Below are 14,314 nucleotides of genomic sequence, written 5' to 3'. Positions count from 1 at the left end.
CCCTTGGAATGTTCCCTTTGCAGCAGATGGGGCTCTCTGAACACCCAGAAGGAGCGAAGGAATCAGCAGCTGCTCCCTGGAGCTGCCCAGGAGGAGATGAAAAAGGATCTCAGCAGTCCCTGTGCCCTTCTTGGTCAGGCTGAGTCAGAGCAGAAACCTGGCAGGACACAGCCAGGGTGAGGAGCAAATTCCTCCACGTGGGAGGCACTTCCAGAGGAGCTCCAGGCTGTGCCAGAAACTCCTGTAAATCCAGAAACTGCCAGAAAAGCTGGCAGATTTCAGCAGGAATATGTGAGGCCAGCTGAATCCCAGGCACACTCTGCACTTCCAGCGCCTCATCCTATCCCCTGGAATTCCCAGGGGCTGGAAGTGTTTTGGTCTCAGTAAAGATGAGCAGGTTTGGGGCAGGAAGATGGGGAAAATGCATTGATCCCCAAAATCAGGGTGTTTGTAGGGAGTTAAATCCTCTCTGTGAGCAGCTTTGGGGAAAAAGATGGGGAAGATGCATTGATCCCCAAAATCAGGGAGTTTGTAGGGAGTTAAATTCTCTTTGTGAGCAGGATCATGTGCCTGAAAAAGCAGGATTATGTGCCTGAAAAGCAGGAATATGTTCCTGGAAAAGCAGGATCATGTGTCTGGAAAAGCAGAATTATGTCCTTGGAAAAGCAAGATTATGTGCCTGGAAAAGCAGGATTATGAGCCTGGAAAAGCAGGATTCTGTCCTTGGGAAAGCAGATTATGGCTTGGAAAAGCAGGATTATGAGCCTGGAAAAGCAGGAATATGTGCCTGGAAAAGCAGGATCATGTGCCTGGAAAAGCAGGATTCTGTCCTTGGAAAAGCAGGATTATGAGCCTGGAAAAGCAGGATTCTGTGCCCCAGCTCCAAGCAGGAAGCTGGAGTCATCATTTATAAAATCCTCCACTTCCCCAACACACAAATGTGCTGTGAAACACCTGAGGTTTATATCTTCCCTCCCAGAGGCTTTGGTGCTGATTCTTTTCATGCTCAGATATTTTTTTGCATTCCCTGAGAGGTACAAAATACCCATTTCTCAAAGGAAGCTTTGCCAGCAACGAAAGTTGGGTTATTTCTGGGCAAGATGCTGTGTGTTATTATTGCTCCAACAAAGGCAATGCTGCTGGGCTGATTTACACTCCTGCAAGGCTTTGCCCCTCAGAACCTGAATGCATTTATGATACAGCTATGAAGGCACTGTAAAAGGAGCAGAAATGGGATTTAGAAGGTGCAGCTGTAAACTCCATTCGCTGCCAGGCTTGCTCCTGCTGCCCATGTGAGTAAGAACCAGCTCCAAATCTGGGTTAGCTGGAGGTTTCTCTGAATGGAGCCTGGGAGAAGTGGCTTAGCCCTGGCTGATATATTGTGAGCTGACACTTCCCGGGGCTTGGCAGGCTCCTCTCAGGAGGAACCATCGATTGTGAGGCAGAAATCCAATATAATGGTGGGAGAAGGGAGCAGGACATCACTGACACCACTCAGAGCTGCAGTTCTGGAGAGCCCTTTGTCCCCAGTGGGTGGCAAATGTTAATTAAAGTGCTCTCTCTGGCATCAGGAGATTGTCTCAAGCTGCATTTTTTTCTCTCTGGAAAATGGGAGTGGTGCTTATCTGGGAATGGCTGTGGATTTGCCCAGCAATGGAACTCACTGGGGAAAAAAGAGATTTTGGAGACAGTGCTGGGACTTCTCCCTTCCTTCTCCTCATCCTCCCCTCCAGAGGCTCTTTCTGGCTCCTTTTAGTGGCAGCTCCTGGAGCAGGGAGGATGTTTACCTTTCCTCCTTATGCCACATAAAAATCAGATTTCTGCTCACAGTGGGGAAATGATCACGGGGGTTTCACCTCAGCTTGAAATTTGCATCACGAAAGTGCAAAAATGGGGTGAAATGGGGAACAGCTCAGGAGGAAAACAGCACCACCTCATCCGTTTCAGGTCTACCCAGTGCCACTTAATGCCTGGAAATGTTTGGGGCATCTTGGTCTCAGCCATTCCAGCGTGTGCTCATCCCATTGATGGGCTGAGTCGTGGAAGAACTTGCTGGGTTTCATTGAGCACAGGGGGAGGAAAATTGTCATTTTTTACACATCAGGGGATGAGAAATGTCCCTCAAACACCCCCAGCTCTACACTGGCAAGTGATGTCACAGTCAGCAGCCCCAGGTGATTAATTCTGCACAGTCATGGGGAGCAGAGCATCACCAGAACTCCATGCAAGGGTGAAGAGTGGCACTTGCCCTGTGTTTGAACGTGATGGGGGGAGTGGAGCACAGTTAAAACCTCTTTCCCTGCCAGCCTGTGGGCGTCTGTCAGAGCTCCCAGCCTCTGGGTTTAGCACACATCCCAAGGTTTGCTCAGCCCCAGCCTTCCAGCAGCATCCCCTGGGGAGCTGCCAGTGCCAGAACTCAGCCCCAAGGGCACAATTGGGTGTCTGGGGAATGCACAGACACCAAACACATCTCCCCTCCCTCATTCCAGGCTCAATTTATAATTGCTGGTTTAAATTTTATTCCAGTCCTGACCACACCTGGCAGATGATTGTCATACCTGCACATGCAACTCTGTTTTTTGGGAATCTCTGTGGGAAATGGGAATTCGGGGGCTTCCCAGGGAATGGAGGAGCACTCCTGCTCCCCAGGTGTGTGAGGTTGGTGTCTCTTAGCTCTGCACCATGAGTTGTGGGTTCAGGAGCACCTCAAGCCCCACCTTTGGCTGCTGGGACTTGCTAAACTTCAGGAGAAATTGTAAGAGTGGCTATGAAGGGACAGCAGTCTATGAACATGGACAGGAGGCCCAAGGGGTCTCAAACACAGTTTCTGCAGCCTGTCAGCTGCTCTGTTACAGCAATTCCAGCAATTCCCTCAATTTCTCACTGTTTTTTTCCCCCCTCCACTTTTCTGCTGTCCAGCTTCAGCCTTTGTGCACCACCAGGCAGCACAGAACGTGGTGGGGACAGAAAAACACCCAGGACTTTTTCTTTTTATTCCTTTTCCTTTTCTTCCCTTTTTCTTTTCCTGTGTTTCTAGAGGGGCTTGATGCCTTGTGCAGGCTGCCCTAGAGCAGAGGCTGTGCAGAGTTACAGAATGAAGCAGGGATTTATTAAAAGGCCTCCATGGATGCACCTTGGGCAGCACAAGAGCCCAGCCAGGGCTGCACCCAAGATGAACCAAAATTGTCCCAAAATGAACCCAAGGTGAACCAAAATGGTCCCAAAATGAACCCAAGATGAACCCAAATGGTCACAAAATGAGCCCAAGGTGAACCCAAAATGGTCCCAAAATGAACCCAAGATGAACCCAAATGGTCACAAAATGAGCCCAAGGTGAACCCAAAATGGTCCCAAAATGAACCCAAGATGAACCAAAATGGTCCCGAAATCCCCGACTGCTCCCGGGGTCTGTCCCTTGGATCAGTTCTGCTCCATTTGCACCTTGCAGTTCATTGTCCCATTCCAGCTTTAGCCCCTGCAGTCCCACCCTGCTTGTTTTTCTCTCTCCAGCCCACGGTGTTTGTGCTCCTGGGCTGAGATTTGGATCATTTGTCCTTGGTGCCCAGCTGGAGCAGGAATTGGTTTGTCTCCCTGCTCTGTGCACAGAGCTCAGCATCCCCATAATGTGAATCCAGACCCACAGACTAAAGCAGCACAGAACCTGAAAAACAGAAAATCCCAAACCTGAGGCAGCAGGCTGAGGGAGCCCTGGCGGGGCAGTGCAGCCCATTGTGGAGCACAAAGGCTGCAGAGAGCCTTGGAGCTGGAATCCAAATCTCTGTCAGCTGCTGAGGCACAGCTCCTTTGATGACTCTGCTTGTTGAGGATAATTAGGCTGGTGCACACAGACACACACACGGATGTCTCTATTCTTCCTGCAGTTGCACTGCACATGCTGTGCATCCACGATGAGCTCTTAGTTAAAACCCAGGGCAGTGTTTTCAACTCTGAGAGCCCAAATTCACTTTCAAAAGTGACTTAAAAACACAAAAGTGTCCTCAGGAGCCAGCAGGGTTAGCAGTTGATACAGCTGATATTTAAAAGCACCGTGGTTTTTGAAATTCTTCTTTTTCCTTTCCTTTCCTTTCCTTTCCTTTCCTTTCCTTTCCTTTCCTTTCCTTTCCTTTCCTTTCCTTTCCTTTCCTTTCCTTTCCTTTCCTTTCCTTTCCTTTCCTTTCCTTTCCTTTCCTTTCCTTTCCTTTCCTTTCCTTTCCTTTCCTTTCCTTTCCTTTCCTTTCCTTTCCTTTCCTTTCCTTTCCTTTCCTTTTTTCAAAGAATGGAATTCCCCCCTGACTTCTGCCAGTCTCAGGGGCTTGCAGCATCCTCTGAGCCCAGGCTGCTCCATAGGAAAGTGGCAGCAATAATCCAGGGATGAACTTCCAGAGGCCTTTACAAGAGGCAGAATTCTGCAGGACACCCAACACCCTGCCACTGCCCAAGGGGGAAGGAAAATCAGCATTTAATGCCAACAAGGCTCCATTCAAACACGCTGGATATCTGAAATCCCTGACCTGAAATCCAGGACTTTTCCCTGCCACTTTTTGTCTTGAGAATCTCACCAGTACATTTGAGCTGGGTCCTGACAGAGCTATCAGGTCCGGAGATAGGTGAAGAGAAAGAAAAAGCGATAAAAAAAGGTAACGCTGATATCTGCATGCCTCCAAGCTGATAGGGAGCTTGAAAGGGAATTGCATGCTAAGGATCAAGTTTTTAACTGCCCGGGGCCTTGGCACAGCAGGCTCACAGCAATTTTTCAGGCTCCCTCAGTGACATGTGAGGTCTGGGTTGCACTTTGTGAGCTCCTTCCTGGAGCAGAGGGCAGGATCAAGTTCAGGACCTTGGCTCCGAGACAAGGAAATCATCAGAGGGACGGAAGCCCAAGGAAATGTTTTCTTGTCACCATGTAATTTTAATACCAAAACAAACCAAGTGCTCAGGGAGCAGGAAACTCTCTGACATCTCTGTCAGCGTTTGCCAAAGTCAGAGAGCCTTGAAAAGCACATCTCAGCAATGCAGGGAATGCTGCCTGAGCCAGGACCTCTCTGCACATGGTGATGCTGCTCCAACACCCAGACTCCAGGTCCCAGCGCAGTGTGGGGTGTGCAGGCACTACAGAGGAGTTTGCTTTTTGTTTTCCTCCCTGAACAAACACATAAACTCGTTCTCTGGGCCAGCAAGTCCTGCAGGGACTCCCTGACCTTGGCTGAGCAATATTTGTGCCGGGGTGCCACAGACATGTTTTATGAAAAATCCTTTCCTTGGGATTTTTCCTCCTGAGAAGCTGAGAGGCCTCAGGAACAAAATGTAAACATTGATTATCTGCTGCTGTGGAATGCAACAGGTGGATCTGTGATTGGTCTCGTGTGGTTGTTTCTAATTAATGGCCAATCACAGCCCAGCTGGCTCGGACAGAGAGTCCGAGCCACAAACCTTTGTTATTCATTCTTTCTTTTTCTATTCTTAGCTAGCCTTCTGAGGAAATCCTTTCTTCTATTCTTTTAGTATAGTTTTAATATAATATATATCATAAAATAATAAATCAAGCCTTCTGAAACATGGAGCCAGATCCTCGTCTCTCCCCTCATCCTGGGACCCCTGTGAACACGGTCACACAGGGGTTCTTTGTCCTTAAACTCTTTCCTCAGAAACTCTTTCCCTGTGGATATCAGCCCCGAATATCTGATTGTTCCAGGGCTCCCAGCCATCAGGTTTGATTAATGGCACTTCTGTGTCCCTTTGATTAATGGCACTTCTGTGTCCAGCATCCTGAAGCACTGAGGAGGTCACACCAAGCCCTGCTGCCGCCGTTATCATTTTACAGTGAGATCTTATCACAGAAGTGTCTCTGACTCTGATAAGAGGTTTCCCTTCCTCTGAAAACGTTGTACCATGTCATGGAAAGAGTTGCTGTACTAAGTCTTGTCATGAATGGACTGAAACTCCACAGATTCAGGTGCAGGTCTCACCCCAACTGTAGGTTTGATATCTGAGCTTCTCTGTGCCTCAGTTTTCAGAACATAGCATGGAAATAAAGAGCCCTCTGTGGTTTATCACTTTAGATCTTCAAAGTGAGGAACTGTCTCATGGAGGTCCCCCCCACCCCACACACACTGGAGCCACTGGCCCAGAACAACCTGAATCCTGCAGGAATCATCTCAGTCCCGCAGCAGAAATCTGCAGTAAAGCCAGTGGAAAAAAAAAATTGAAATCCATGTGCAGAGCAGCCACGGACTGAGTCCCAAATAGATGTGCCTGCAGCTCCCCCAGAGCACCTCGCTGGCAGCTGCTGCCCTATCTCCTGTCCCAGCCCTGCAGTCCTGCTGGATTGCTGGATCCCCTCCAGCACAGATGGACAGAACAGTTCTGGGGCCTCAGGGCTGAGCCAGGAACTGCAAAACACAAACCAGAGCAGCTCAGTGCTCAGACTGGCTAATCCTTCTGGGCCTAGTATTTTCTATCAGGAGAGGTCAGTTAGGTGGGAGGCAATGTTTTGTCCTCTGTTGAGGAAGTTGGTCATGCTTAGGCGGTGGATTAGAGGGTTAAAGTATCCTAGGGATGGGGAGAAGTTTGAGAGAGGAGTTTGTTTTGTGAGCCCCATCCCCTAAACCCTGATGTGGGCACCGAGCTGAGTGCAGGAACCAGGGGCTTGTGCAAGTGCAGCACCTCCAGAACTTCTCCCTGTCACTGTCATATTTCCTGAAAAATCCCTTTGCCCACGATTTTCTCCTGGGAAGCTGAGAAGCCTCAGAGAAAAATGAAAACAATAATTATCTGATTTGCTTCTCCTGTGTTTTGCTGCTTTGGAATGTGTTTGGACATTGTTTACCAACAGGTGGTTATTTGATTGGTTTCATGTGAATTGTTTTGACTTATTGGCCAATCAGGGCCAAGCTGTGCCAGACTCTGAAGAGAGTCACGAGTTTTCATTATTATCTTTTAACCTTCTGTAAGTATCCTTTCTGTATTCTTTAGTACAGTTTGGTATAGTATTCTTTAATATAATGTAGATAATAAAACAATAAATAAATAAATAACAAATCCTTCACATTTGTTTCCCAGGAAAAAAAATCCTGGGAATCAAGAAAATCCTTCCAATTTTGTTTCCCAGAAAAATCCTGGGAATCAGGAAAATCCTTCCAATTTTGTTTCCCAGAAAATCCTGGGAATTGGGAAAATCCTTCACATTTGTTTCCCGGGAAAATCCTTCACATTTATTTCCAAGAAAAATCCTGGGAATCGGGAAAATCCTTCACATTTGTTTCCAAGAAAAATCCTGGGAATCAGGAAAATCCTTCAAATGCTTGGGCTCAAGTGGGGCTTGGGGCTGGTTTTGGGCTGGGTCTTTGCACAGGATGAATTTCAGCCAGGAATATTTACAGAAAACAAACACCCTGAAGGCAAAGCTGGGAAGGGAAGGAAAGGAAACCACTTGAAAAATGAAAATTATGAGCAGCACTTCGCTTCCACACAGTCATTTCCCAAATCCAGCTCCAGCCTTGCTGTGCTGAAATCCTGTGATGTTGCTAAGTCTGTTACTAAGCAAAACAAGTCTTAGCAGGCTAAAATCCCTTCCAAAACACCAGAGAACTGAGCTTCATTTCTTCAACAATAATGAAACCTTTAATGCTTGGAAATTCTCCTCTTCCTGAGAAGGCAAATCCTGGTTTTACCCAGGTCCAGGGGAATTCACTCCTCCTCGTGGACACAGGGTTAAAGCCTTTCCCAGGCGCACATGAGGGGAAGGAAGATCCATTTAGTTTTGGAAAGCTTCGCCACCTGTGTCATCTCTTCTGCTTATCAGAGGCAGCAGAGTGACAGAAAAAGCAAAATATCTCTAATTTGAGTGTTCTGGTTGTGGGCAGTGATTTACTCAGCTTGACTAATGGCAGGGACCAGGGAATTATCCTCATTTTCTTAGGCCTGGATCTCTTCTGAAACAGAATCTCAGAGTTGTGCGCAGCGGCTGAAACATCTTGAATTTTATCCATTTATATACCCATGCATTATATCCATTTCTATGTCCATTCTGTGAGCCCAGAATTAAAACAAAAAAGGCAGGATTAATTCTTTTTCCTCATGCTAGAACTTTAACTGGTTTTGAGGATGTTTTGGAGGAGTTTAAAGGCTGACATGGAACTTTAAAAACTTGCAGATTCTGCAGCCACATTGATTTCTGCACCATGCACGATAAATAAGTTTCAATAATTCAAGCTTGGTCAAAGGTCTTCTTCCATCCTGAATGAAACTGCAGTCCATCACTAATATTTTTTTTTTTTCAATTTTAGCCTTTTATGGACACATTATGGATTTTCTTTTAATCGGTTCTACAGGCATAGGGGTTGTAAGTGATCCCCTGTGGTTTTGATGGCCTGTAAATTACTTTGTGCTTTTCTTCTCTCTGCTCTCAGGGTTATACAGGGATTATGAACAGTAGTGAGAGGCGCTGGCAGGCAGATTGGATGACAATTAGGTGGAACCACTGATGGGAAATTCATAACAAGATGATAAATAATATTTTAGGGCGACTGGGAAATAATATTTGTATGAAATCTCTTTCTGGAAGAACCCTCCTGTTGTGTTTAGGCCATTGGAGCACTGGGAGTTTGATTAGGCCTTCGTGTGGACAAGGGTAAAATGTTTTTCCTGGTGGCCAAATTGCAAAATGGGAATTTTAACCTCACCTTTGCCTTCCTTGCCTGCTTCAATCAGAAACTCCTGGGGACAGGGACACCAGACAGTACGTAATCTAATGGGCTAATTGCAAAATAAAATAATTATAATCATGGCTGTGTGCTGGCAGGAGCCAGCAGGGCAGAGCAGCAGCTCCTGGTGATGGCTCAAAGGGATGACACACTGCAGGTGCCACGCTCAGGTAGAACCTTCCAGAAGTGCTTTGAACTTCACCCTGTGATTCAGAGGAGCCCTGAACTGCAGCTGGTGCTGGGAGGAAGGAAAACAGACGGAGCTGTGCCAAAAAATTCCTCGGAGAGGGGAACAGGGAAAACCTCAAGGGTCTCAGTGTGAGCTGTGGGACACTGGATCAGCGCAGATCCATGAACTGCACCCATAGCTCGGCTCAGAGAGGAAGGACACGTCCTCTGAGGGGCCTTCACCCCAGTGCCCCATGAACCACCTGTGGGATGGACAAATAAAGGCTTTTTTAGGAGCCCCTTGCTGTGAACCCAAGATCCACGGCAGTTTGGCATTGCTACCTGACATCCCCTCTTGGTTCCTGCCTGCCCCAGCCAATTTCTACCTAACTGAGCCACCAGCAACACCTGGAAATCACACTGAGCCTTTCACCTTCCATTGTTTTAATTTCTGCCTTAACTGAGCCACCAGCAACACCTGGAAATCACACTGAGCCTTTCACCTTCCATTATTTTAATTTCTGCCTTAACTGAGCCACCAGCAACACTTGGAAATCACATTTAACCTTTCACCTTTGATTATTGTAACACCTACAGGGTAAAGCCAGGCACTGTGAGCTCTGCCCAGCACCTCACTCCTCAGTGCCCCCCTGGAAATGCAGATTGCAGCTCAGCCCTGAGCTGCCCCCGTCTGTCCCTGCTGTCCCCTCTCAGTGCCCCCAGCTGCACCAGAGAGCCAGGAGGCAGGGATGGTGTTCTGTGACATGCCTGACAGACTTGTCTGACAACTTGGAGGTTTGTTTTGCATAAGCCACTCAAACAGATGGTCACCACTTTTAAGTACCAGCCTGGCTCGTGTTTGTGTGCACAGAGCTGAAATCCCAATTTCACTGAATTTCTATTTCACTGAAACCCCAATTCACTGAAATCCCATTTCACTGAAATCCCATTTCATTGAATCCCCATCTCACTGAATTCCCATCTCACAGAATCCCCATCTCACTGAATTCCTGGTGGAGCTGTGGCTTTGGGGCAGCAAACACAGGTGGGAGATTTTTGGGGGAAAACTCACGAGGGCTTTAAGGTTAATTCTCCTTCCCATATCTGGAGGGAGATGATGATTTTATGTCCCTGGCGCCTTGGCATTCTCATTCCCACATCCAGAGAAGTGCTGAGAGTTAAAAATCATTCTCTGGGCCTTTAGGAAATGTCCTTTTGCCATGCCCTCCTGCCTCTCAAGCTCCCAAACCTCTGCTCCATCCTCATCCTACCCTTGGGGGCACGACTTTGGATTTTAATGGGTTTATTTCTGTTTTGCTTTAATGATGAATTATTTGTAGCATTTCCAGCAGGGTGGCACAGGGACATTCGCTGCTCCTTCAGATGGGGAGAGTGGTGCCTGTCCCAGCAGAGAGCTGAGCTGTCACACAGGGTTATCCTGAGCTCAAGGCAGCTTTACCCACCTGCCTGGCTGCAGGTTTTTTGCATTTAGGGATTTTGCCCATTTTTGTGGCTTTTTCCCTGTGTTTAACCTTCTCTGCTCTGCTGAGCTGTCACACAGGGTTATCCTGAGCTCAAGGCAGCTTTCCCCATCAGCCTGATTGTATTTCCAATAGGTACTTTTTGCATTTAGGGATATTTTGCCCATTTTTTTTGCTTGCTCCTTGTGTTTAACCCTCTCTGCTCTGCTGAGTTGTCACACAGGGTTATCCTGAACTCAAGGCAGCTTTACCCACCTGCCTGGCTGCTTTTCCTATAGACACTTTTTGCATTTAGGGATATTTTTCCCATTTTTCTGGCTTTTTCCCTGTGTTTAACCTTCTCTGCTCTGCTGAGCTGTCACACAGGGTTACCTTGAACTCAAGACAGCTTTCCCCACCTGTCTGGCTGCAGTTTTTTTTGTATTTAGGGATATTTTACTCCTTTTTCTGGCTTGTTCCCTATGTTTAACGTTCTCTGCCCTGCTGAGCTGCCACACAGGGTTATCCTGAGCTCAATACAGCTTTCCCCATCAGCCTGATTGTATTTCCAATAGGTCCTTTTTGCATTTAGGGATATTTTACTCCTTTTTCTGGCTTGCTCTCTGTGTTTAACCTCCTCTGCTCTGCTGAATTGTCACTCAGGGTTATCCTAAACTCAAGACAGCTTTCTCCACCTGCCTGGCTGCAGTTTTTTGCATTTAGGGATATTTTGTCCGTTTTCTGGCTTGCTGCCTGTGTTTAACCCTCTCTGCTTTGCATGATGAAACAATGAGTGTATTTTAACAAATGCCAGAGCTTTTTGGGCAGGAATGTGGTCCATAGACACAGCTCCTGAGTCAGGTAAGAGCAGAGCTGCCTGGCAGCCTTGATGGCACTGTTGTGCAGGTAAGAACCGCTTTCATTCATAGGATCAAGCTGGTTTTTTTTTTTTAAATTCCAGCTCCACTGAAAGATACGCATTTTTTTTTTTCCCCCAACCATCTTTTCTTCCAAGCGAGCTCAGCGTGAAGTCACCGCTCTGCCCTGCTCTTCATTTGCATTCACTGTGTCTAAAAGCTGTGTGCTGATCTCAGGAGATTAACTGACAGCCAGAAGGAGCGCAAAGCAGCACCGTGGAAAACAAAAATACGATTTCCTGCATGTGCTGGTGGATCCATGCAATCCCACGAATCCACAAGGAACATATGCCCTTAAACTGCATGTGCCTGTCTATATTTATATATATTAATAAAAAAAAAAAAACCAAACTGTGACAAGAGAAGCTGCAAAAGCCCGGAGTTCTGATGGGTATCAACAACAAACTGAAAACTTAGGGAGCTCAAGGAGCCATCCCGATCCCCACCGGTTTCATTTGCATCCCAAAGCGAGCAGTCCCACCTCAGGAGCCGCTGTTCCCTCATTAAGTTGTCATTAGCTTGCTGCCTGATTAATTTAAAGCCTAAGCACACACAGGGCGCGAATTGGGCAAGAAAAACCGAACCGCTTCGGGCTAGGGATGGAAATCTGCTTCTGTCGCTCCGCTGCTTTTAGGGCGATTTGTACCCCTTAAAGCGAATCCCCCGGGTGTCCGAGCTACAGCAATTTCAGTTTGGGCGGCAAAAACTTCTGGTGCCTCCCCGGAGATCCCAAACTTCGGGACAGGGACCCGGAGTGCCCGGGGCTCCTGCCTGGCCGGAGGAGGCGAGCAGAGCATCCCGAGGGTCCTACAGCCCTACAGCATCGCCAGGCCACTCCGGGAGAGCATCCCCTGCTCGGGGACAACATTCTCTGTCCCAGGAGAGCATCCCCTGCTCCAGAAGAGCATCCCCTGCTTCAGGAGAGCATCCCCTGCTTCAGGAGAGCATCCCTTGCTCCAGGAGAGCATCCCCTGCTCCAGGAGATCATCCCCTGCTCTGGGAGCGCATCCCCTGCTCTGGGACAACATCCTCTGTCCCGGGAGAGCATCCCCTGCTCCGGGAGAGCATCCCCTGTCCCGGGAGAGCATCCCTTGCTCCAGAAGAGCATTCCCTGCTCCGGGAGAGCATTCCCAGCTGTCCGGGCCGTTCCGAGAGGGCATCCCCAGGCCGTAACCCCCTCAGCCCGGGACAGCATCGCGCTGCTGCCCCGGCAGCGCATCCCCCCGGCTCTGGGAGAGCGTTCCCCGCTTCCCTCCGAGAAGGCATCTCCGGGCCGCTTGGGGAGCGCATCCCCTCGCAGCCGGGAGAGCACTGCCTGCTGCCGGCAGAGCATTTCCCACTGCCGGGAGAGCATGCCCCGCTCCGGCAGAGCATCCTCCTGCTCCGGGAGAGCAATCCCCGCTGTCCGGGCCGCTCCGGCACATACCCCCCTGCTCCAGGAGCGCATCCTCCCTCTCCAGGAGCGCATCCCCCCTCTCCGGCACACATCCCCCTGCTCCAGCAGCGCATCCCCCCTCTCCGAGAGCTCATCCCCTCGCTCCGGGAGCTCAATTCCCTCTCGAGAGAGCATCCCCCTGCTCCGGCAGCGCATCCTCCCTCTCCGGGAGCTCATCCCCCCCTCCGGCCGAGCATCCCCGCCTCTTCCCGGGCTCGATCTCCGTTTCCCCGGCGCTCCCTCCCCGCGTCCGGCCCCGCTCCGCTCCGGAGCAGCGCAGCCGAGCGGCTCCCGCCGCTTCTCCGCCTCTCCCCGCTGGGTAAAACGCGAGAAAAGAGGAGCAAAGCCCCGCGGGGCAGCGACTCACGCCCGTGCTTTGGGGAAGCCCATGGAGAGCAGGATCTCGAGCGAAGAGCCATGTTTGATGGTCCCGGCGCGGTGCTGGCGGCTCCGCCGGGGGATGACTTTGCTGTAGAGCTCCTCCCGGGCAGCCATGGCGAGCTGGGCCATCAGCGCGCTGCCATCGCCGCCCGCGCTCGGCCATGCACGCCAAGGGCCGGGGACAGCGGCGGGGACAGGCACACACGGCCCGGGAGCCGCGGCGACACCGCCCACGGCCGGCCGGGGGAGGGAGGGAGGGAGGGAGGGAGGGATGCGGGGAGCGCGGCCGGGATGCCCCCGCCCCGCCGAGGGTGGGTGGGGGATGCGCGGAGCGGGCGGGAGAAATGAAGGTTTCCTTTCATTAAAAAAAAAATAAAAAATAATTTTTTTTTTTTTTAAAAGAAGGAAAATGAAAGCACGTGCACGCGCGGTTTTCTCTTTTTTAATTTTCTTTTTTTTTCCTTTGATTTTTATTTTTGTTTCTTTTGCCTTTACTATGGTCGTTATGTTTATTTACTTATTTATTTATTTAGGGTCTATTTTTTTTTGTTTCATTTTGCCTTTATTAGAAATCTATTATTTAGCTAGTTATTTATTTGTTTGTTTGCTTTTGTTCGCTTTGCCTTTATTGTAATATGCTTTGCATTTGTTTGCTCGTTCATTCATTTATTTAACATATTTATTTATATGGAAATATTATTTAATTATATTTATTTATATAGAAATTTATTTATATAGAAATATATATAGAAATGCATTTATTTATATAGAAATGTATTTATTTATATAGAATTTCTTTCTTTCTTTCTTTCTTTCTTTCTTTCTTTCTTTTCTTTCTTTCTTCCTTCCTTCCTTCCTTCCTTCCTTCCTTCCCTTCCTTCCTTCCTTCCTTCCTTCCTTCCTTCCTTCCTTCCTTCCTTCCTTCCTTCCTTCCTTCCTTCCTTCCTTCCTTCCTTCCTTCCTTCCTTCCTTCCTTCCTTCCTTCCTTCCTTCCTTCCTTCCTTCCTTCCTCCCTTCCTCCCTTCCTCCCTTCCTCCCTTCCTCCCTTCCTCCCTTCCTCCCTTCCTCCCTTCCTCCCTTTTTCTTTCTCTCTTCCTTTTCTTCTTTCATCTTTTAGGAAATCCTCTCTGTGACCCCAACCAAACTCCACAAAGAGCGAAAAAGGGGGGTCAGGACTCTCCAGCTCCACTCAAGGATCTTTGTGCTCACCTGGACGTGGCTCAAGGCAAAAGAAAGAGCTGTGCTCCAAAA

The 14,314-nt window shown here is 48.7% G+C and overlaps 1 protein-coding gene across 2 annotated transcripts in view; it reads right to left on the bottom strand.

Annotated features, from left to right (window-relative positions):
- Nucleotides 1-13,304, bottom strand: part of UBASH3B (ubiquitin associated and SH3 domain containing B) — a 75,599-nt gene extending 62,295 nt beyond the window's left edge. Inside the window, exon 1 of one of the 2 annotated variants that reach the window (XM_030964875.1) lies at nt 13,050-13,304. In XM_030964875.1, the coding sequence (XP_030820735.1) occupies nt 13,050-13,192 (143 nt within the window). In that variant the 5' untranslated portion in view covers nt 13,193-13,304. The remainder of the gene's footprint in view (nt 1-13,049) is intronic. The other variant, XM_030964876.1, reaches the window with a different exon arrangement.
- Between the last annotated feature and the right edge of the window lie 1,010 nt (nt 13,305-14,314).

Source organism: Camarhynchus parvulus, chromosome 24 (genome assembly GCF_901933205.1).
Source record: "Camarhynchus parvulus chromosome 24, STF_HiC, whole genome shotgun sequence".
Classification (NCBI taxonomy): domain Eukaryota; kingdom Metazoa; phylum Chordata; class Aves; order Passeriformes; family Thraupidae; genus Camarhynchus; species Camarhynchus parvulus.
This window is presented reverse-complemented; position numbering and strand designations above follow the sequence as displayed.